At 35.4% G+C, this 22,203-nt stretch overlaps 1 protein-coding gene across 3 annotated transcripts in view; it reads left to right on the forward strand.

Annotated features, from left to right (window-relative positions):
- The window catches only part of STAG1 (STAG1 cohesin complex component), a 441,577-nt gene that overhangs the window by 165,754 nt on the left and 253,620 nt on the right, over positions 1-22,203 (forward strand). For 2 of the 3 annotated variants that reach the window (XM_089910049.1, XM_022582560.3), the window contains one exon: positions 18,524-18,620. In XM_089910049.1, the coding sequence (XP_089766175.1) occupies positions 18,524-18,620 (97 nt within the window). Of the gene's footprint in view, positions 15,299-18,523; positions 18,621-22,203 lie in introns of all 3 variants that reach the window. The other variant, XM_089910050.1, reaches the window with a different exon arrangement.

A 22,203-nucleotide genomic window follows, 5' to 3' on the forward strand; every position in this document is an offset into this window, starting at 1 on the left:
ATAAAATGTTTCTGATATTTAGTCATTTCATAAATTACAGAAGGAATTGATGAATCCCAGAGTAAAATGGAAGAGAGAAAAAATAACTAGGATGACTTTAACTCCACTTTTCTGCTGCTTGTGCAGAAATTCCAGAATAACCTTCTATTAGTAGTTGAAGCCATCGTCAACACAAAGCAGCTCTGAGAGTCCTGGCAAGAGATTGAAAGGATGTATAATAGGATTTAGGACAGACTTTTCTAGCATAATTATTAATAGCACCCTCTTTCACCCTGTAAGTGTTCTAGTTTGTATGATAAATTGTAATGACATTGTAAGAATTGGTAAAGAAATGAATGCAAGATAAAGACGTTAGAGGACTAAAGTTCTTGATGAGGCTCAAAAGGCAAAGTGTGAGTGTAAGGCGTTCTGTACTAAATGGACAGAGATCATTCCAGGTAGTATGGAAATGATTTCAAAGACGAAATAGTTCTTAGATGTCTAGGATGTGAATGGAGAGTTTGAAGTAAAAACATTGATGGTCTTTTAGACCAACAGAAGTAAAAATTGTGTATCTTAAGATATCAGATATATCTTTATTAACATTGTTGAAATGGCTCTGGATGGCTTGATTGGGGTAGAGGGGAAGACTTTGAACCAAGAAACAAAGTTCAGTGACTGGGGGTGGAGAGAGGGGTGACTGTAGAGGCTACTTAATGTAGCACAAAAAGGAAGGTGGTGGTAGGACCGTAAGCCACCTGGCATGGGTCTTAAAGGCTGATGAGTTTCGAATGCTGATAGGTATAGTGTGGCTTGGATATGACAGTAGCTAGGAGAGGCAGTTATCATTAAAGCACAAAAAAGGAAGTACTGTAGTATTCTGAGGCCATAGGGAGAAACATCCAAGTTTCAGATTGGGCCAAGGAGGTAGAGACAGATTTGTGAATTGGTTTTAATGGGTAGAGTAATTTTACAGTGAACTGCTAGTTCAGGATGTTTTCAGAGGAAATAGTTGGGAAGGAAAATCAGTGGAAGAGTGAATTAAGAGAAAGAAACCAAGAACTGTGTAGTATTTTAGAGCAGGACAAAAATGGGATAACTGTTTTTTTAATGGTTGTAGATGATACAGATTACATAGTCATTTTAAGAGATTTACTGACTTCGGGGTTCAGAAAAAACTTGGCTTAAAATGGTTTGAAAATTCAGTGTATGCTATCCAGGAGTTTTTAGCTTTGATTGACCTAAAATGGACCCCTATTATTTAATAGTGGGGAAAATACTGCACTGTTAGAAGACAAAGTTGTCATTATTTAGCTGGGATGGTCTTGGGAAAGTCACCAAACATCTTTCACCTGTAATTTCCTTATCAGTAATTGATGTTCTGCCCATGAGGCTTCGTATGAGAATCAAATGAGGCTGATTTATGTCAGTGTATTGTGATACAAAATATTTTAGTCGTGCTTGGTTTATGATAAAATTCGAAGCTCACCTTTCAGTGAGGCTTAATGTGGTTTTGAATCTGTATTTTGTGTTTGTATTTTGTATTTGTAGATATTGTATGGAATTCTAGAATACATCATGTTAAAATTTAGGTTAAGGCTGGAGAAAGTTATAAGGAGAAGGATTCTGAGAGGTCACGTTTTGAGCCAAGAAAGACCTTGCCAAGCATATGTAATGTCCCTTACCACAAATTAATCATGTTCTTTTAAAATGTGTGTTAGAGAATTTACCATAAGAAAATGCTGCTTAGAATAAAATGCTGAGGTAAATAAAAATAACTCATTTGGACATTTTTAGTTGATTTCTTTTGATACCAGTATCTCTTCTAGCTGGGGAGTGGTATGACCATACAAAGAAGCATAGCAGTTCAGAATATTTCCACATATTCTCTGACACTAATTCACACAAAAGAGAAAAATAAAGACATGTAATGAGGGTCTCTTTCTCATTTTTTGTTGTTTCTTTTTTTACTATTAAATTGTTGGCAACTCTTTGCTTATCTCTCAAATTATATATTTATATTTGCTGGCTCATGAAATACAAACCTCTTGAATCACTAATTTAACTTAAAGTCTGACATCATTAGGAAGCAGCAGACCACATTTGCTCTTCAGTTTTCCATTATCAGCTCCTGCTGATGGCTTACCGAAAAACAGGTGGTCGAAGTTAACTATTATTTGAAAAACATCTGTTCAATGTGAGGTAAACTCCCTTTGCTTTCCTTAAAGTATGTACAGCTTCTTCCAGTCACGTTTAATGCAGGAACTCCTCTCATACGAGATACTAGCTAGATACTTAGGATAGGCTTGTGTCCCTCCCTGTCCCGTCCCCCCTTATGATAGGCTTGTGTCCCTCCCTGTCCCGTCCCCCCCACCAAAAAACCCCCCAAGATTAAATGGTTTTGGATATCAGGAACTATGGCAAGCACTTTTTGTATCCACTATACCACCGTCCACAGTAAAATGCATATGTTCAACATTTAGTAAATAGCTGACAAATAATCACCTCACACCAGTCAGAATAGCTATCCTCGGAAAGTCTACAAATAACAAGTCTTGGAGATGTGGAGAAAAGGAAACCCTGTACACTGTTGGTGGGAATGTAAATTGGTGCAGCCACTGTGAGAAACAGTATGGAGTTCCTTAAAAAACTAAAAATAGGACTACCATATGATCCAGCAATTCCACTTCTGGGTATATATGTGGAAAAAATGGAAACACTAATTTGAAAAGATACACGCCCCCCAGTGTTCTTAGCAGCAGTGTTTACAATAGCCAAGATATGAAAGCAACCCAAATGCCCAATGGACGAATGGATAAAGAAGATGTGGTGTATATACACAGTGGAATATTACTTGGCCACAAAAAGTGAAATCCTGCCATTTGCAGTAACGTGGATGGACCTAGAGAATATTATGCTTAGTGAAATAAGTCAGACAAAGAAAGGCAGTACTGTATGATATCACTTGTAATGTGGAATCTAAACAGTAATACAGATGAATGTATATGCAAAACAAACACACTCACAGATACAGAAAACAAACTAGTGCTTACCAAGGGGGGAGGGGCAAGGTAGAGCTATGGGATTAAGAGATACAAACTACTATGTCTAAAATAGATAAGCAAGAAGGATATATTGTATAGCACAGGGAATTATAGCCATTATCTTGTAATAACTTTTAATGGAGACTTATCTGTAAAAATACTGAATCACTATGCTGTACACCTGAAACTAATGTAATACTGTAAATCAACTGTATTTCAATAAAAATGTTAGAATAATACAAATGAATCTATATACAAAACAGAAACAGATTCACAGACAGAAAACAAACTTATGGTTACCAAAGGAGAGAAGGAGTGGGGGAGGGACAGATTAGGAGTGTGCAACTAACAGATGCAAACCATTATACTGTATATAAAATAGATAAGCAACAAGGATTTACTGTATAGCACAAGGAATTATATCAAATATCTTGTAGTAACCTATAATGGAATATAATCTGAAAAAGAAAAACTGAATCACTATGCTGTACACCTGAAACTCATACAATATTGTAAGTCAACTATACTTCAATTAAAAAAAAATTTTTTTAATGGTGGAATTTTGAATCCCCAGGATTTTGTTTCTTTGATTAGAAGTAAATCAGTATTTATATGAAATATTTATTGTTCATTAATATTTCCTTTAAAACTCTTAAAATTCATTTATGTATATAATGCAACACCATTCAAAATCTTAGGGATTGATTTTGAAATTGCTGAAGTGATTGAGAAGAACAAATTACACTTAGAAAATTCTGAAAATGAAAAGTAACAAGGGACTCACTCTACCAATTAATAGACTGTACGTAAAGCTACAGAAAATTTTAATGCACGTGATTGGCTCAACAACTGGCAAATGGATCAGTTGAACACAGACAGACCTACGTATATATGAAAATTTAATTTGTTAAAAAACGTGTCGTGCCTGTTTCTTTCTCTTCATAATTGTCACTTGATTAACAACTTGAAAAAAATGTAGAACTTTAACTCCTATCATGCACGGAAGTCTAAACGTAGTAAAAAATTAAATATAAACAATGATGTCATAAAACTATTAGAAAAAAATTATATGAAAAATTACTGGATTTGAGAATTATAAAAGTTAAAAAGCAAACTTAAAGCAAATATTTCACTTATTTAAAAGCCTTTAGTATTTAGCCTTTTACCCATTATATAATATCTATTTTCTGTTTATTGCTTTTAATCTTAAATGCCAGTTTTATGTTAATATTGCCACTTCAGCATTTCTGGTTTTGTTTATTCACCTAGTATTTTCTTGATCCATATCTTTATTTTCTTCTTTTTAGAAGCCAAATTTTATTTAAGTAATATATGTACATGATTTTTTAGAAAAATCAAAGAGTACAGTGACCAAAATTGCAATCAGTCATGTCTTTCCCTACCCATTCCCAGTCCTGCTCCTCAGAGTAATGTTTTTATTTCTTTTAACTTTTTCTTCTGATATTTATTCTACATAATTATTTAGTGTTTTTTTTGACAGCATTGTGCTAATTGAATATGATGAACAGAAAGTATTAAGTACAAGCAAATCTTAGAAAGACATATACAAAATAGAGGGCAGTAACTCTCTAAAAACATTAGGGTCCCCATGGCCACCTCAATTAAGTATTTGGGCATTCAGTGGTTGGGGCATGTCATCAAAATAGTGAACTAGTGTGATGTTTTATGGATTGTAAAGATGATCAAGATATCTGTGCACTGTTTTTGTGGTCAGACTCAGGTGTTGCCCCTGGTGGCCCCCACCTTCTGCTATTCATGTCCTTGACCCATCCCTTTGAGTGTGTTGAGACCTGTGACTTTCTTCTAACTACCAATAATAGCACAGGTGATGGGAGGGCAACTCTGTGATTACACTGTGTTATGCAAGACACTATCTTGCTAGCAGGTTTGCTCTCAGGATTCTCCTTGTTGGCTTGACAGGTAATTGATCATGTTGGAGAAGCCCATGTAGCAAGGAACTTCTTGGCCCTGAGAGTTGTTTCCAGCCAGTAGCCAGCAGGAGGTCAGGGCCCTCAGTCGACAACCAACGGCAAGGAAAGAAATTGTCCCAACAACATATATGAGCTTAGAAGTAGATTCTTTCCCATTTGAGCCTCCAAATGAGAATGTAGCATAGTGAATACCTTGATTGCAGCCCTGTGAGACCCTAAGCAGAAGATTCAGATGAGCTGTATCTAGATTCTTGACTCTCACAGATTGTGAGATGTAGATAACCAAGACAACTATTTATGACAGAAAGCAGGAAAATTAACATAGTGCTGAAGCAACACTGTGAAAGTTATACTTTTGTCCATTCCAGGTAAAAACAACTTACTTTGAGTGGTCCTTGTTAATTGGAGAAAAAGGCATTAGCCAGGTTAGTAGCTGCTTATCAAGTGCCAGGGTCTGCAACTGCCATGAAGGTCACCACGTGATTAAGCTTATGATGATTCATAGTTGTTCTCCAGGATCCATCTGACTTCTCTGTTGGCCAAACTGGTGAGTTTAATAGGGGTATGATAGGTTTCACTGCCTTTGCTTCTTTGAGGTCTTTGATTAAATTCTGTAATTCCCCTGGGGATGTAGTATTGCTTCTAGTTTATTATCTTGGTAAGGAGAGGAAGTTCCATGAACTTTGCTTTAGACATTCCTACCATAATGCCTCTTATCCCATGGGTCAGAAAGTTAATGTGGGGTCCTTTCAGTTGCCAGGTATCTCTCTTCCAAGTATCTATTCAGCAACCAGGGAAATAACCACAGGGTGAGTCTCTGGACCATTTGGGCTCACTTTCAGTCAGACTGGAGTTAAAACCCCATGTATCACCTGACCCATGTATCATGTATCACCATAAGCCTCTAATTTAACTTGTGGACCTCAGTGCCAGGAAATAAGGGCGATTCAGAGACAGTGTCTATTAATGAGAGTGAGTGTTTCCTTTTTACAGTACGTAGTACCTCTGATTAATGGCTGCAAGTCTCTGGGGAAGGATTAGAGGAGGGTGTATGGTGTGACTTGCAATAGCTGTGCAGGCTCCTTTTTCAAGGGACCTGGTTTCCACTTTGTTCAACTGACTCTGGATCTGTGAGCTAACCCAGGTTTAGTAACTGGTGAGAAGGCTATAACTCTCCAATGTGTTGGAGACAAAGTTAGACTTCTGGCTACCAGACCTAGAGTTTTTCCTGTTATATAAATTAAACAGTATTCTACTAGGCTGCCCACCTGTTTTGTTCCCAGGGGCACTGTAATCAGTTAGCTGCTGCCAGAAATTTCTGTGGGCCAAATCATTCTGGTGACAAGTACATCCCTGCCTCCCCTTACAGGTAATGAACCCACCTTGTCTTCGACGATTAAGTATAGCCACTTGGGCTGTATTAGCTTGGCTGTCATCATCTCCATTGATGATCTTCTTAATGACCACATCCCCTACACTCATACCAGGCTCACAAAGGAGAGTAACCACAGACCTCTGTAAGAATGGGAGATGTAGCGCCTCCCTTCACTAATTGCTTTCTGGGCCCTCTTGTATAACATAGTTGAGGAATAGCAGTATGAAATTCTCACGTGATAAATCCAGTCCAACTCCCTAAATCATTAGATTCTTTCCTCCCTCCATCCATATCAGTGCCAGGAAAGCTCTGGCATCTCAACCTTTAAATCCAACTTTTAGTGCACCAACTAGATAATTAATAATTAGAGCCATTTTCAGGTACATGGACTAATGTATATCTCTACTGAGTGCACCCATCTCAATTAATTTGCCCTGATGTAGCATTATATTTCATCCTCTTTGGTCAAATACTTCAGGAATCTACTCCATACATGGTTCTCCAATTTCTGTTGGGTATGTAAGCTATTTCCTCTTGGGTCATAGTGTGTACCTGTCCCCCTGGAGCGTGCTGAGATTTGACCCTAGTTACGGATCTAATGGCAAAAGGAGTTGATTGTGGTGGGTCTTCAGGAGAATGAGCATCCCCCTTCAAGGCATCTGCCCATGTGAGATCATCAGAAGGTTTTCAAGCCATGGAAGGCTAGTGTTCTTAGATGCTGGAAAGCAAGCTACTTCCACTGGTATGGAAGGCTCCCAATTAGTGGTGAGGGGCTAAGGGAGTGGGAAAGAGGTCAAAATTGTTAGTTTCATCTAAGACGAACTAGATATCTCCATTCTAATTTCAGGATCTCAGTCTTTCTCGATCAAGGTTTTAATTTTCAAATGAGAAACTTGATGAGATTGAATTCAGCTGTTTTTGTAATTCAGCAACCTACACAATTAAATTTTTAGCTTGACCTTTGGCAATATCAGCCCCATACGTATAAGAAAGAAGAGATTCTTCCAGGGGAATCATGGAAGCTCTCTGGTTCTCACACTGTGACTTAAGCTGAGAGTTAATGGACTTGAGCTTGTCATTTTTTAAGTGCTCAACTGTACACAAAAGTATCTTATCCCGTACTCCTGTCCTCACAGTTCTCATTACTGCTGTAATAGCAAACATAGCAGCCACTTAAGTTCCCAAGGCATGTGCTTGAGTTGACACTTCATCACAGTGTACCACAGGTGTTAGCTTCACTGTTCTGAAACTACTGTATGCCATAGATTACTAGCATCCCATTTCCTTGGCGAGCAGCTCAGCCCTGTGCTTAATCCCAAGGGCATGACCAAACCAGTCCCCAAATCTTATCTTTACTGGTTTATCATTGGGAACCACTCCTGGGACTAATTCTGTACCAGTCTGGATTCAGTCAGGAGTCGAAACTACAGAGTAATTTGAATTGGTAAAATGCATTATACATAATTGCTAAACTATGATAGAAGAGTTAACTATAAAGATGTAAAAATAACACTAAATCTTCTAGGGCTGAAGGAGATTTCTCAAGGAAAGACAGCCTTGGAAGAGAGGGGTTCCCTTCCCCAGGCGGGGGTTCAGACCTTGTTGGAGAAAGTGGAGTTACAGCCTGCTGAATGACAGAGAAGTTCACTGGATTGCCTTAACCAGAGCTGGTTCACAGTTTCTGGGCAGCAGGAAACAATATTCTGAGGTACAGTCATGTTCAGCATGGTAGACAGTTGTACAGAGAAAGATGCGGCACTGCTGCCAGCGTGAGACCTGAAGCCTGCCAGTGTCTATGTCAGTAGGGCTGCATTAGGAGGGTAATCACTAATCCCAGGCTGGAGTACAAGGTTGCCAAAGGACTGCATATTCTTGGCATGAGCCTGGGACAAACACCACTGGATTTCCTTTTATGCACTTGCTGCTATTGGACTATGTAGCAAGAGCAAGAAAAGCTAGACTCTGACATACGAAAACCCCTTTCCTTCTGCAGTGTCCTTCCAGAGCTCTATGCTAATAAAGCTTAAATAGTGCTTACTGTGAAAGAGAAATGCTTATAAAGTCCCGTTCATTATTATGGAGCAGATACTGAAGAGTAGCTTTGGAGCCAAGGCCCAGTAAATTGATAACTGATGAAGAGGCTTTCCTTAAATGTCTGGTGTTGGCAGCTATTTGCTTTCTTAAGAGAGAGGCATTGAATGCAGATTGGATGCTCTGTATGTAGAGGTGGAGTTTGTATAGATTATCTGACTTTAACTGTTGGTCCTGACATTTATGAGATTTTCTCTTTTTCCTTGGAATTTATGAATTTTATCTTGACTTGCTTATATGTGTCATTTTCCCATTAATTCTGGCAACAACTAGATAAGCTATGTTAATGTACAGATGTAAATCTTTCACTGATCAGGTAGTTTTTCCTCTTAAAATGATCACTTTAATTGTATTCTCTTTTTTCCCCATCTCAAACACCTGTACTTTTTAGTCTTAGATATATCTACCAAATCTTTTATCCCTTACCTCATGAATTCCATTTCTGTATTTTTATTTTGTGTTGAGATTTTTTTTCCCCATTCAACTTCCAGGATGTTAATTCATTCTCTATAGTGATTATTCTTAGGTTGATCCAATGAATATTTAAATTTGATAGTCTTTTTTTTTTTTAGACTTCCAGAAAGTCTTTTTAATGCTTTAAATCTCCCATCTGTTTCATATATACCCAATTTACTTTTTCTTTTCTCCTTCTTGATTGCTGAGTCTTTTAGGCATATTATTTTGCTTTGACTTCTTAAGGCTCTTTTCAGTTTGGGTGGTCAAATCCAAATTATTAGGATCCCTCCACTGGCACAAATTCATATATAATAGGTGTTGACATGGTCTCCATTCCTGTGAGTATCACACTAACCAACAGTTCTGTTAATTGGATAATGTTTTCCCAGGCTTAGGAGTAGGAGGCAACTCAGCTTATTGTAATAGTCCCCTGCAATTCCTCTGAGGCCAAGAATATAAAAACTTTACATTAAGAGAATTGATATTTAAAATGTCATTTTAATTTATCTGTACCAATTTATTTAGACATCACTATTACAGTACTCAGCTTCAGACCTAGTTAGGTTATCAGATTAAACTGAAAAGTATACTTGTTGACAGAAGCTTTCTATTTCACAGTCTGAATAATACAAAACAAAAGAAAAACAAAACTAAGATTAGCATCAAGTAAAAGTATGAAATGGGAGTTATTTTTCTGAAAATGGCATTGAAATGATATTACAATCTGTGATTCCATTCGTAACTCTGGAATAAAATCTGGCCTGTCATGTGATGTCACACCATTTATCTGAGCTTAAAAACAAATTTCTCTAAGTTTAGGAGATAATACAGTTGTGTAAAAGGACAGTGATATGATCAGATTGGCCAGAAACTGCAGTTAGTTAAAACACAAAAATCAACAAGAAGAAAAAGCAGCCTTTAGAGAACTCTGAAAACCAAGAACATTTTAGCTCATATCTGAGGGTAAAATAACAGTCTAGTTTCATGGAGTAATAAAGAACTCTTAGTCTACCTATGTAGTATTTATTTTTTTATTTGCATTCACAGAAAACATGTATATGATATTACTAAGGGCTATGGTGAAAAAACTCATCGAAATATTAATTTATTATATAGTGATTCTTGGTTGGGAAGAGGGAGGGCCCTTTATTCATTTAAGATTCCTAGTTAGGGTCTTTAGTTTATGAAGTAACTATATTGCCATCTGCTTGTATTTCTCCAAAGCAAATGAATCTACTCTTAAGCAACAATATAGAATACTAATTGTCTATGACCTTGTCTGTTTAACCGAGGTCCTATCAAATGGTCTGCCGAAAGAAGTATATTTATCTAATAGAGTTTGAAGAATGTGCACTCAGTGTACTGTGTAGATATCCATATTGAATTGATTATCTTTTTTTTAGGTTTAGTTTATAAGAAGCTTAGAGGCAGATTTAAAACTAATTTTTAACCATGACATTGACTGTTCTTTTTCACATATTTCTATTTCCTCTTCTTATCCTTGACATTTTCTTTTTGTTTTCTCTTTAGTTTTTCTTTCTCAGTTTTAAAAATATTATACTTCTAACTACTACAAATTTCTTCTTATACTGTAATATGATAAAATCATATAGCAAATGTCATGATATTTATCATTTGACTGTTATCTGTGATTCAGATGCTGGCTTATGGTTTCCCTTTAAGGATCTGTGGCTAAGTTCTCAGAGATTTTCATTTTAGTAAAGTCTTAGATTTAAACTTCTTGGAATGAATCAAGGGCAAGCCTGTCAGTGTCACAGTTTGAATTTTTGTATATCTGTTTGTATGCTACTATAAATGCATGTGTGTGATACCATTTACTTTAAAAGAATCATACGTTTCTCTTTTTAATTAATATGTCACAAATAACTTACTGTATCATTAGTGCTAACGTATCAGTACAGCTCATTTGTTAGTTACATTTTATTCTAGTTTGGTGAAACCTTCTTTTATAGACATTTAAATTGATAGTATTTTTGCCCCAGTAAACAGTACTTACAGTATCCATGCAGGTGAGTATTATTTCTGTGTAGGAAGAAGGCTGCATATAAATATTTATAGCCACAGGGGCAGATTTTGGCAGAGATGACTGGCCACTTACCGAAAATTTATTTTTCTTTTTTCATCGTGGAGAAAGTTCCAGGAGGGCACTGGCCAAAACAGACTTCATGTTTCTGCGCCCCCCCCCCCCTTTTTTTTTTGCGGTATGCGGGCCTCTCACTGTTGTGGCCTCTCCCGTTGCGGAGCACAGGCTCCGGACGCGCAGGCTCAGCGGCCATGGCTCATGGGCCCAGCCGCTCCGCGGCATGTGAGATCTTCCCGGACCGGGGCACGAACCCGTGTCCCCTGCATTGGCAGGCGGACTCTCAACCACTGCGCCACCAGGGAAGCCCTCTGCTCCCCTTCTATCTAGGTGTGGCTAGTTTACAAGTTTTTGCCAATGAAGTATTAGAGAAAGTGATATGTACTACTTCCAAAGCTGAATTACAAAAATCTGCCATGCTTTTCTGTGTTTACTTCTTCATCAGCTGGATATTGACTTTTCAGGATCAACCTTAGAAACCTCTTAGAGAGGATAATAGAGCCTCTGTCAGCTTAGGTCCCAGAATGACTGTGTGACTATACCTCGTATTTTAGATGTTCTAAGGCTATGACCTCTTTGAGAGGCTGTGGATATGTTATTAGAAATGTTTCTTCTTGTAATCTTGGAGTAATATCTTTCCCTGCTCCCTAATTGAGGACAACCAACATTTAAATGTAATGTGTGTTTCTTAAGGTGGGAGCTTAAATCATTGATTTAGAACTTCTTTTATTATAAAGTATGTGAAGCTATAAATTTCCCTTTAAGCACTATTTTACCTGCATTCTACAAATGATATGTTGCATTTTCATTATCATTCACTTCAAAATATTCCCTAATTACCAAAACATTTGGGGATATTTTAGGTAACGTTTTTGTTACTGATGTCTAATTTAAATCTAAAATGGTCCGAGAACGTGCCCTGTGTTTTTTCCATCCTTAAAAACTCATAAAGACTTGCTTTTTGGTCTTTTGGTGAATGTTCAATGTGTACCTAAAATGAATGTGTATTCTCTAATTGTTGGTGTTGTAATTATACATGTTGATTAGGTCATGTTTATTAGCAGTGCTGTTCAAATCTTCTGTATGTTTGCTATTTTTTGTTTGTGTGTTTGCTTCTTTTATCAGTTACCAATAGACATACAGTAAAAATCTCAACTGTGGTTATCGATTTGCGTATTTTTACTTTCAGTTCAGTTTTGCTTTATGTATTTTGGGACTCTTGTTATTTGGTATGTAAAAAATTATAATTGTTTTATCTTTCTGATGAATGTAGCACTTTATTATTATAAAGTATGTTTTTTTAATAATGTAAACACTGACATTTATTTATTTATTATTTAAATTTATTTATTTATTTATGGCTGCATTGGGTCTTCGTTGGTGTGCGCGGACTTTCTCTAGTTGCAGTGAGCGGGGGCTACTCTTCCTTGTGATGTGTGGGCTTCTCATTGAGGTGGCTTCTCTTGTTGTGGAGCATGGGCTCTAGGTGCGGGCTTCAGTAGTCATGGCTCGTGAGCCCTGGAGCACAGGCTCAGTAGTTGTGGCACACGGGCTTAGTTGCTCCGTGGCATGTGGGATCTTCCCAGATCAGGGCTCAAACCCGTGTCCCCTGCATTGGCAGGCAGATTCTTAACCACTGCGCCACCAGGGAAGTCCCATAAAGTATGTTTTTTTTTTGTTTGTAATTCCTTGTTTTGATTTGTCTGCTGTAAACTTAGTCATAACAGCTTTTTTTATAGTTAATGTTTGCATGATATACATTTTTTCTCCCTTTTAGTGCAACCTATCTGTGCTATTATATTTAAAGTGTGTTTCTTGTAAATATCATGTGATTGATTTTTATTCAGTCTGGGTAGTTTTCTTTCAAGAGGAGTGTATATTAGTCTATCTGCTTGGTTTTGTTTTAGTTTTCTTTGAAAAGTTTTTATGTTGCTTTTACTTGAAAGATACCTTTTGGCCAGATACAAAATTCTAGATGGGCAGTTTTTTCTTTTTTATTTCCTCTACCTTTATTGAGATAAAATTGACTATAAGATTGTGTAAGTTTAAGGTGTACAGTGTGTTGATTTGATACATTAGCATGTGGCAAAATAATTACCACCATAGCTTTAACTGACATCTCCATCCCTTCACATTATTACCATTTGTTTTTTCTGGTGAGAACATTTAAGATGTACTCTTTTAGCAACATTCAAGTATATAATACAGTATTATTAGCTATAGTCACTGTTCTGTATGTTGTATTCCCAGAACTTGTTAATCTTTCAACTGGAAGTTTGTACCCTTTGACCAACTTCTCACCATTTCCCTTACCCTCAAGTCCTGGTAAATACCACTCTGTGTCTATTTCTCTGAGTTTGGCTTTTTTTTTTAGATTCCACATATAAGTGTTATCATATAGTATTTGTCTTTCTCTGACTTACTTCACCTAGTACAGTGCCTTCAAGGTTCATTCAAGTTGTTTCAAGTGGCAGGATTTCCTTCTTTCTCATGGACGAATTAGTATTCCATTGTGTGTGTGTGTGTGTATATACACCACATTTTCCTTATCCATTCATCTTTTAACAGACACTGAGCTTGTTTCCATATTTTGGCTATTGTGAATGCAGTGAACATGGAAGTGCAGATATTTTAATAAAATCCTGATTTTAATTCCTCTGCATATATATCCAGAAGTGGGATTTCTGGATCATATGGTAGTTCTATTTTTTAATTTTTTGAGGAACATCTGTACTGTGTTACGTAGTGGCTGTACCAGTTGGCATTCCCACTAGCAATGCACACCCTCACCAACACTTGTTATCTCTTATCTTTTTAATAGCTGTTGCAAACAGGTGTGACATTAATATCTCATTGTGGTTTTGATTTACATTTTCCTGATGATTAGTGGTGGTGAGCGTCTTTTCACATATTTCTTGGCCATTTGTATTCCTTCTTTGGAAAACTATTCAGTTTCTCTGCCAACTTTTAAATTGGATTTTTTGCTATTAAATTTAGTGATTTATTAAATTTGATTTAATATAGAAATGTGATTTTATGTAGTATAGAAATGCAACTATTTTCTGTATGTTGATTTTGTATCCTGCAACTTAATAAGTTTATTTTTTCTAACAGTTTTTTGATGGAGTCTAAGATTTTCTGTATGGAAGGTCATATCATCTGAAAAAAAAAGTTTTACTTCTTCCTTTTCTATTTGGATACCTTTTATTTTTCTTGACTGATTGCTCTGGCTAGGACTTCTAGTATTATGTTGACTAGGAGTGATGAGAGTGTTTGTTCACTCTGGTCTTTCCTGATCTTAGAGAAAATCTTTTCAGCCTTACACTATTGAGTAATGTTGGCTGTGGGTGTTATATATGGCCTTTATTGTGTTGAGGTTTGTTCCTTCTATACCCAGTTTGTTTTAGAGTTTTTGTCATAAATGAATACTGTATTGTGTCAGAAGCTTTTCCTGCACTTATTGATATGATCATGCAGTTTTTATCTTTTATTCTGTTAATGTGTATCACATTTATTTTTGCATCTTGAACCATCCTTGCATTACAGGACTAAATCCTGCTCAGTCATGGTATATGATCCTATTAATGCATCGCCGAATTTGATTTGCTAATATTTGTTGAGGATTTTTGCATCTATGTTTATCAGGAATATTGGGCTTTTCTTGTGGCATTTTTTATCTGGTTTTGGTATCAGGGTAGTACTGGCCTCATAAAATGTGTTTGGAAGATTTCCACTCTCTTCCTTTTTTTGAAAGAGTTTGAGAAGGACTGGCTTTAATTCTTAGAATGTTTGTTAGAAGTCATCAGTGAAGCCTTCTGGTCCTGGACTTTTGTTTGTTGGGAGGTTTTTAATTACTGATTCAAAATCCTTGCTAGTAATTGGGGTCAGTTTAGATTTTCCATTTCATCATGATATAGTATTACTAGGTTGTATGTTTCTAGGAATTTACTCATTTTTTTCCTAGGTTGTCCAATTTGTTGGCATATGATTGTTCATAGTAGTCTCTTATGACCATTTGCATTTTTGTGGAATCAGTTGTAACTTCTATTTCTGATTTTATTTATTTATTTATTTTTGCGGTGGGCTTCTCACTGCTGCGGCCTCTCTACCGTTGTGGAGCACCGGCTCCAGACGTGCAGGCTCAGCGGCCATGGCTCACGGGCCCAGCGGCTCTGCGGCATGTGGAATCCTCCCGGACCGGGGCACGAACCCGCATCCCCTGCATCGGCAGGCGGACTCTCAACCACTGTGCCACCAGGGAAGCCCCGATTTTATTTTTTTGAGTTCTCTTTTTTTCTTGGTGAGTCTAGGTAAAGGTTTGTCAATTTTGTTTATTTTTTCAAAGAACCAGCTTTTAGTTTCATTGATCTTTTCTGTTGGCTTTTTAGTCTCTGTTTCATTTATTTCTGCTCTAATCGTTATTATTTCCTTCCTGCCACTAACTTTGGGCTTCATTTGTTCTTTTTTTTTAAAAAATTCCTTGAGGTGTAAAGTTAGGTTGTTTATTTGAGATTTTTCTTGTTTCTTGAGGTAGGTATTTATCACAGTGAACTTCTCTCTTAGAACTGCTTTTGCTGCATCCCATAAATTTTGGTATGTTACATTGCCATTTTCATTTGTTGCAAGAGAAGAAGAAAGGAATAGAGAGGAACTACAAAAACAGCTTGAAAACAATTAACAAAATGGCAATAAGCACATACCTATCAGTAGTTACTTTAAATGTAAATTCACTAAGTTCTCTAATCAAAAGATACAGAATGGTTGAATGGGTAAATAAATAATAAATACATTCTGTATTGAATTCTTCACTACGGTATTGTATTAGTTGTTTAGATTCCTTTGCCCCTACACGTCTCTGCTAACTTTTAAAAGGTATAACTTTGTTTCCTTCCAGGTGAATAACCAATTATATCAGTATTATTTATTAAATAAACCACCCTTTTCCATCTAAAATTGAAATATCTCCTCTGTTATAGCTTGTTTTAAATATACCTGGATCTGTTTCTGTGCTCTACTGTCTTGTATTTTCTAGGCCTACATTACTTTCAATCTATATTGTTTTCAGTATTTTTGTATTATTTTAATATTTCTAATGCAAGTCCCTCCTCATTAGTCTTATTTATTCAGAATGTTTTGTGCTCTTCATATATAACTGGTGGGATTATAAATTAATATTTGTGCTTTGGGAGCTAAAGAAAAATTTGGTCACCATGTTCAGAGTGTGTTCACAATGCTGGGCCCCATATAGAAGTGGGGAAATGGCTTCCTTCTCTGCTTTGTGCCATACTTCATTACCTGGGTCACAAAGCATTTCTGCTTTGCTCCTGAGTCTCAAAGTCATTGTTAACCTGCTCTATCCATTCTTAGGCCTCACCACCATTTTTAGCCAAGAGGGCCTGAACACATTATGCAACAGAAGTGAACCCTGAACAGATACCATGCTGTTCTTTCTTTTTCTTTTTAGCCTCTCCTACCACCGTTGTATTTTCTTTGTACTTTTAAAACAAAATCTTCCAGACACTAATGTGATGAGACAGAGAAACAGTGTTATATACATCAGCAGTTAATGATAAAGTCCCCCTTTCATATTAGAGAAGGAAATACGATTGCTCCTCAGAAGAGATCATTAAAGAAGGGAAAGGGGTACGCTCCAGCAGAATGGGTTAAAATAAAAGGGCTGACAACACCTGGTATTGGTGAGGATGTGGAGCACCTAATATCATACATTGCTGGAGGATGTATAATTTAATACATCTGTTTTGGAAAATTGGATGACATTGTGTACTGGCCCTCAATATATGTGTATTCTGTTTGTTAATAAGTCTGCTACTAGGTATATATACTGCAGAAAAAATGTGTATGTCAAACAATGTGTACAGGTATGTTCATAACAGTTTTATTTGTGATAGCCCTAAAACGGAAATGACTCTCATGTACATCAGTAGTAAAATGGGTTATAAAATATGCTATATTAATACAATGAAATACTATCCAGCAGTACAAACAAGGAATTACTGATAACACATACTATAACATGACTGAATCTCACTGATAAAACATTGACTGGAAGAGATCAAACACAAAGCACAGTATTATATGAATTTCAAAAACATATCTACTGTAAAGGAATAATAGTTAAACTGTTGACATTTGTGATGGTTACTGCCTGGAATGGAACATGAGGTGGCCTGTTTCAGTTCTGGAAATTTTTTTATATTTTCATTTTGGTTATGGTTATACAGGTGTATGTATATGTAAACTTTCATCAAGGAGTAACTTAAGATTTACGCATTTACTGTATATAATTATACCTAAGTACAAAACTAAAAATTTATTTAAAATTGTTTAAAAAATTATTTTTATTGGTCTCCTGTGCTTTCCCACCTCCCACCCCCAGAAAGACCCTCAACAATTCTGCCTGGTAGTATGCTAAGTGGAATCACATTAAATTTATCTAGCAATTTGGAAAGACTATTGATACAGCACTAAATCTTTTTTTAAAAATTCAGTATATGAAACCAGTTTAAGTCATTTTCAATATCCTGTAAGTTTTTTATAATTTTCATCATTAAAATTTATACAGTCTTTGAGTTTGTTTTTAGATGATTTTCATTGTGAACAGCCTTCTCAATCTATTTATATTTCTTATATATTGCCACTATTAAAATTTTATTTTGTACATTTATCTTTTGTCAGTTGTCTTGTCAAATTTTTTTATTAATCTTTCAAGTCAGTTTGGTAGAGACTCAAATTTTCTTATCAACTATAGGAAAGGAGAATTGTGCTTACTGATATTTTACTAATTTTTGCACAAACTAAAAACTTTTAAAATCTGTGTTGAATGCTTAGGGATGCATCCTTGCCTCATTCTTTTTTACAGCTGAAAAGTGTTAAGGATTTCAACAACAAATATGTTGTAGTCTTTGTCTTTATGTTGTTTACCAACATATCACATAACACTAGTTTTTCTAGACATTTTTTATTAAGCTGCAGGATTTTTATCAGATACCTTTTTGAGATCTAGTATTAAAATCATTTATTTTTCTTCTTTACATTGTTGATAAATTGAATTGTTTGAGTTCCTAATATTGAGTCATCCTTGTATACCTGGGAAAAAATGCATTTTATTATATATGGTGTGTATTCTTTTTATTCTCTGCTGGGTTTTCTGATACTCAGAAAGCTTATATCTATGTATAAGTGAAGTTACTTTTTGTGTTATTTTCACAGTATGGTTTGAATATTAGTATCTATAGTTGTTTAATAATTATTGGACTTAATGTGACTGGTAAAGTCAGGCTTATATTGTGCTCTATTTTGCACAAATTTCTGAAACCTAGTAATTTACCTTTGAATTGCCTTTCAACATGAGGGAATCTCTACTTTTTTTTGGCTACAGAGAGATAATTTTAGGTAAGTAGTTTTCTTGTTTAAATAGATACACATGGAAAAACAGGAATTTTTTGAAAATTTATTTGCTATAAATTTTTTAATTTTTAATTTTATGGTTTTTTTCCCCCCACAGTCTGTGGTTGATGACTGGATTGAATCATATAAACAAGACAGGGACATCGCACTTCTGGATTTAATCAACTTTTTTATCCAGTGTTCAGGATGTCGAGGTACAAAATGTTGGAATAAATGATGTACATTAAGACTGTCAGTCCAGCAGTGTCAATTTTACTTTACCTTGTGTTAGTCATTTTATAATTCATCCTGGAATTATGTGCTCATCTTTTTCTGATAAAATTATTTTTATTTAAGTATATTTCTCTTTTTTTTCTGGTTCAGTTTTACTCAACAGACTTCTGAATTTTTTAATATTTTGAAGGAAATCTTAAATTAATGAATTGGCTTTTTAGATCATAAGATTTTATAATTAATATTTACTGATATTATTTGTATCTGTGCTCCATATTGTAAACTGTGCTAGTTGCTAAAATTCATTGAGTCCTCATGTTATAGATGAAATGCTTGAAGCTTAAATAATTCAAGGTAACATAAGTATGAAAATCAGTTTTCTTAAGTTTACAGTCATTTGGAATCCATAGACAATTTGTTAAAAGTAAAGTTTTATTTTTATCATATTAATAGATAACTGATAGATACTTTTCTTCTCTAGAATAAATATTAACAGGTTAAATGTGCTACATGGGGAAAATCAGTTGGTAAACACCGTTCTTTGCTTATTAATACAGAAAGAATGGTTGTCTTTTATTGAGATCACTGATCAAATTGATTTCTTGAAGGTTTTCTTATTTCTAAGTTATCGCTCACCATATTGACATAAGTTTATCAAATATTTATAGAGTACCTAAGTTATACTAAGCACTGTTCCAAAGTATACAGATATTATCAAGACAGTCTCTGCCCCAGTATTAAGAGTAAGTTTAATTTTTAAAGAAGGCTTTATCGCAGAGAAAAAGAGGGAAATATACCAATAGTTTACTAAAGTGCTCAGTGCCATGAAAGTAATAATAATAAAACTGGTTACAGTTTAATGACTAGTATGTGCCAAGCTGTGTGCTTTACATACATTAGCTCATTTAATATTGGTTTGACACTTCTATCAGTCAGATGTGATTTTTATTCTGTAGTTCAGGAAACTGAGAATACAGGGCTTAGGTTCGTTTTTGGACATCATACAGTTTGTAAGTGCCAAATTCACGATTTAGATTCAGGCTTGTCTCAATCTGAAGTCTATATGTCTAACCAGAAGGTAGTGTGGGAATAACAAGGAGGGGCTTCTGATCCAACCTAGGCTGTGTGTTTCTGTGTATGTGTGAATGTGGGGATATTTGTAAGTAAATGCATCTCAGAGGAAGAAACTCTACCCTGGGACTGAGGTTGAGTAAGAGAAAATTAAGGAGGAGGAGAAAGGCCAAAGTTAACAGACTGTGTAAAAATTCCGGAAGACAAGAAAATACAGCACACTGTAGGACATAAAGAGAGTTTATGGCTGAATCCTAGAGCATAGAGACAGGTGAGGATTGGCAAGAGATTAGTTTATTTGAAGGAAAGTGAGTTTGTTAATTTTACAGTCTTAAAATGGGAAAGGCAAGCACTGAGTGATGTGCTTTACATGTGTTATCTTGTCTAAACTGTGTAATTGTCCTGTTATATTGAGTTTTGATTTTAAAACAACTGGTAGTCTTAAAATTTTTTCCTTTTGTAATTCATTCCCATGGTTCAAAAAACCAAAAAAAAAAAAGAGAGATATGTAAAGCAAAAAGCCTTTACCACTTCTTGCCTTCCTATCTATGTCCACAGAGTTAATTGCTCTTAACTACTTTGTTGTATATTTGTCTATCTATATAAATAGGAAATATATGCTCTTTCCGCACCCCCTCCAAAAAAAAAGATACTGGTGTATAGAGAGCTTTCTTGGTTTCCTTCCTTCCTTCCCTTCTCCTCTCCCCTCCCCTCCCCTCCCCTCCCTTTTCCAGCATCATAGCATTCATTTCTTTGTGTGTATGTACAACAATTTATTTAATTAGTCTTCTGTTAACAGACCATTGCATTATCTGTAGTCTTTTTCTGTTACAGTGAGTAATTTTGTGTGTACCTTTACTTGCTCCTGGTGGAAGAATGTCTGTAGGTTAATATATTTGTAATTATATTAGATATTGCCAAATTTCCTGATATGGGAATTGTACCCATTTTTACTCCTATCATTAATATATGAAAATGTCTGTTTCTTCTTGGTCTTTTCAACAAAGCGTTTTTATCAAATTTTTGTATTGCTCTTAGGAATGATTTAAAAATATGTCAGTATGATTTTTTTAAATTGAGGTGAAATTCACTTAAATAATTAACAACCATTTTAAAGTGGGCAGTTCAGTAGTTTTTAGCACATTAACAGTGTTGTGCAACCACCTCTCTCTAGTATCAGAACTTCTTTTTATCACCCCAGAAGGATACCTAATATCCATTACGTAGTCATTCCTCATTCCCTTCTTCCCTGCAACCCTTGGCAACCACTGATCTGCTTTCTACTCCTATGGATTTGCCTGTTTTAGTCATTTTATATAAAAGGAATTGTCCAATATGTGACCTTTTGTTTTTGATATCTTTCATTTAGCATAATGTCTTCAAGGTTTATCCAAGTAGTAGCATGTACTGATAATTTATTTCATTTTATGTATGTGTTACAATTTGTTTATCCGTTCATCTGTCAATGGACATTGGGTTGTTTTCACTTTTTGGTTGCTGTGAATATTGCTGTGAGCATTCGTGGGCAGATATCTGCTTGAGTGCTTATTTTTTAATTCTTTCGTGTAAATACCTAGGAGTGAAATTGCTGGATCATATGGTAATTCTATTTTAACTTTTTGAGGAACTGCCAAACTGTTTTCACAGCGGCGGCACCATTTTAAATTCCAGAAATGTATGAAGATTCTTATTTCTCCACATCCTCTAAAACACTTTTATTTTCCGATTTTTAAATTTTATTGACCTAGGGGGTATGAAGTGATTTCTTATTATGGTTTTGATTTGCATTTTCTTAATCACCAGTGATCTTGAGCATCTTTTCATGTACTTTTGGCAATTTGTATATCTTTCTTGAACAAATGTGTATTTGATCCTGTGCTTATTTTAAAATTAGATGCTTTTTATTTTTGTTGTGAGTTATTAGAGTTCTTTATATATTCTGGATATTAAACCCTTATCAGATATACAACATGCAACTGTTAATAACTTGCAGCTATTGGCTTCCCGCTCTGTAGGTTGTCTCTTCACTTTCTTAAAGATATTCTTTGATGAACAAAAGTTTTAAACTTTTATGAAGTCCAACTTACCTGTTTTTTCATTTTTTTACTCATGCTTGTGGTGTCAAATCTAAGAATCTATTGCAAATTCTAAGAGCCTGAATATTTATCTCTATGTTTTCTTCTAATAGTTTTATCATTTTAGATCTTATATGTAGGTCATTGATCCATGGTTAATTTTTGTATTTGCATGATTTAATTTGTATTTCTCTTACGAGTGTGGCTTAAGAGCCATTTCTGTTTCTTTTTCTTGAATTTTCTGTTCTTATCCCTTGCCACTTCCTTTCAGCTATTTTCGTAGTTCCTGAAAAAACATTTGACAAAATGGATTTTAAAACATTCTAATAAAACAGACATAGATGCATATTTTCTTAATATGTTTAAGAGAGAAAACTTACTGTCTCTCACATCAGTGCAGTATAGTAAAAATCTAAAA

Source organism: Delphinapterus leucas, chromosome 4 (genome assembly GCF_059928025.1).
Source record: "Delphinapterus leucas isolate spDelLeu-1000000601 "Yukka" chromosome 4, BTC_Dleu_Yukka2, whole genome shotgun sequence".
Classification (NCBI taxonomy): Eukaryota; Metazoa; Chordata; class Mammalia; order Artiodactyla; family Monodontidae; genus Delphinapterus; species Delphinapterus leucas.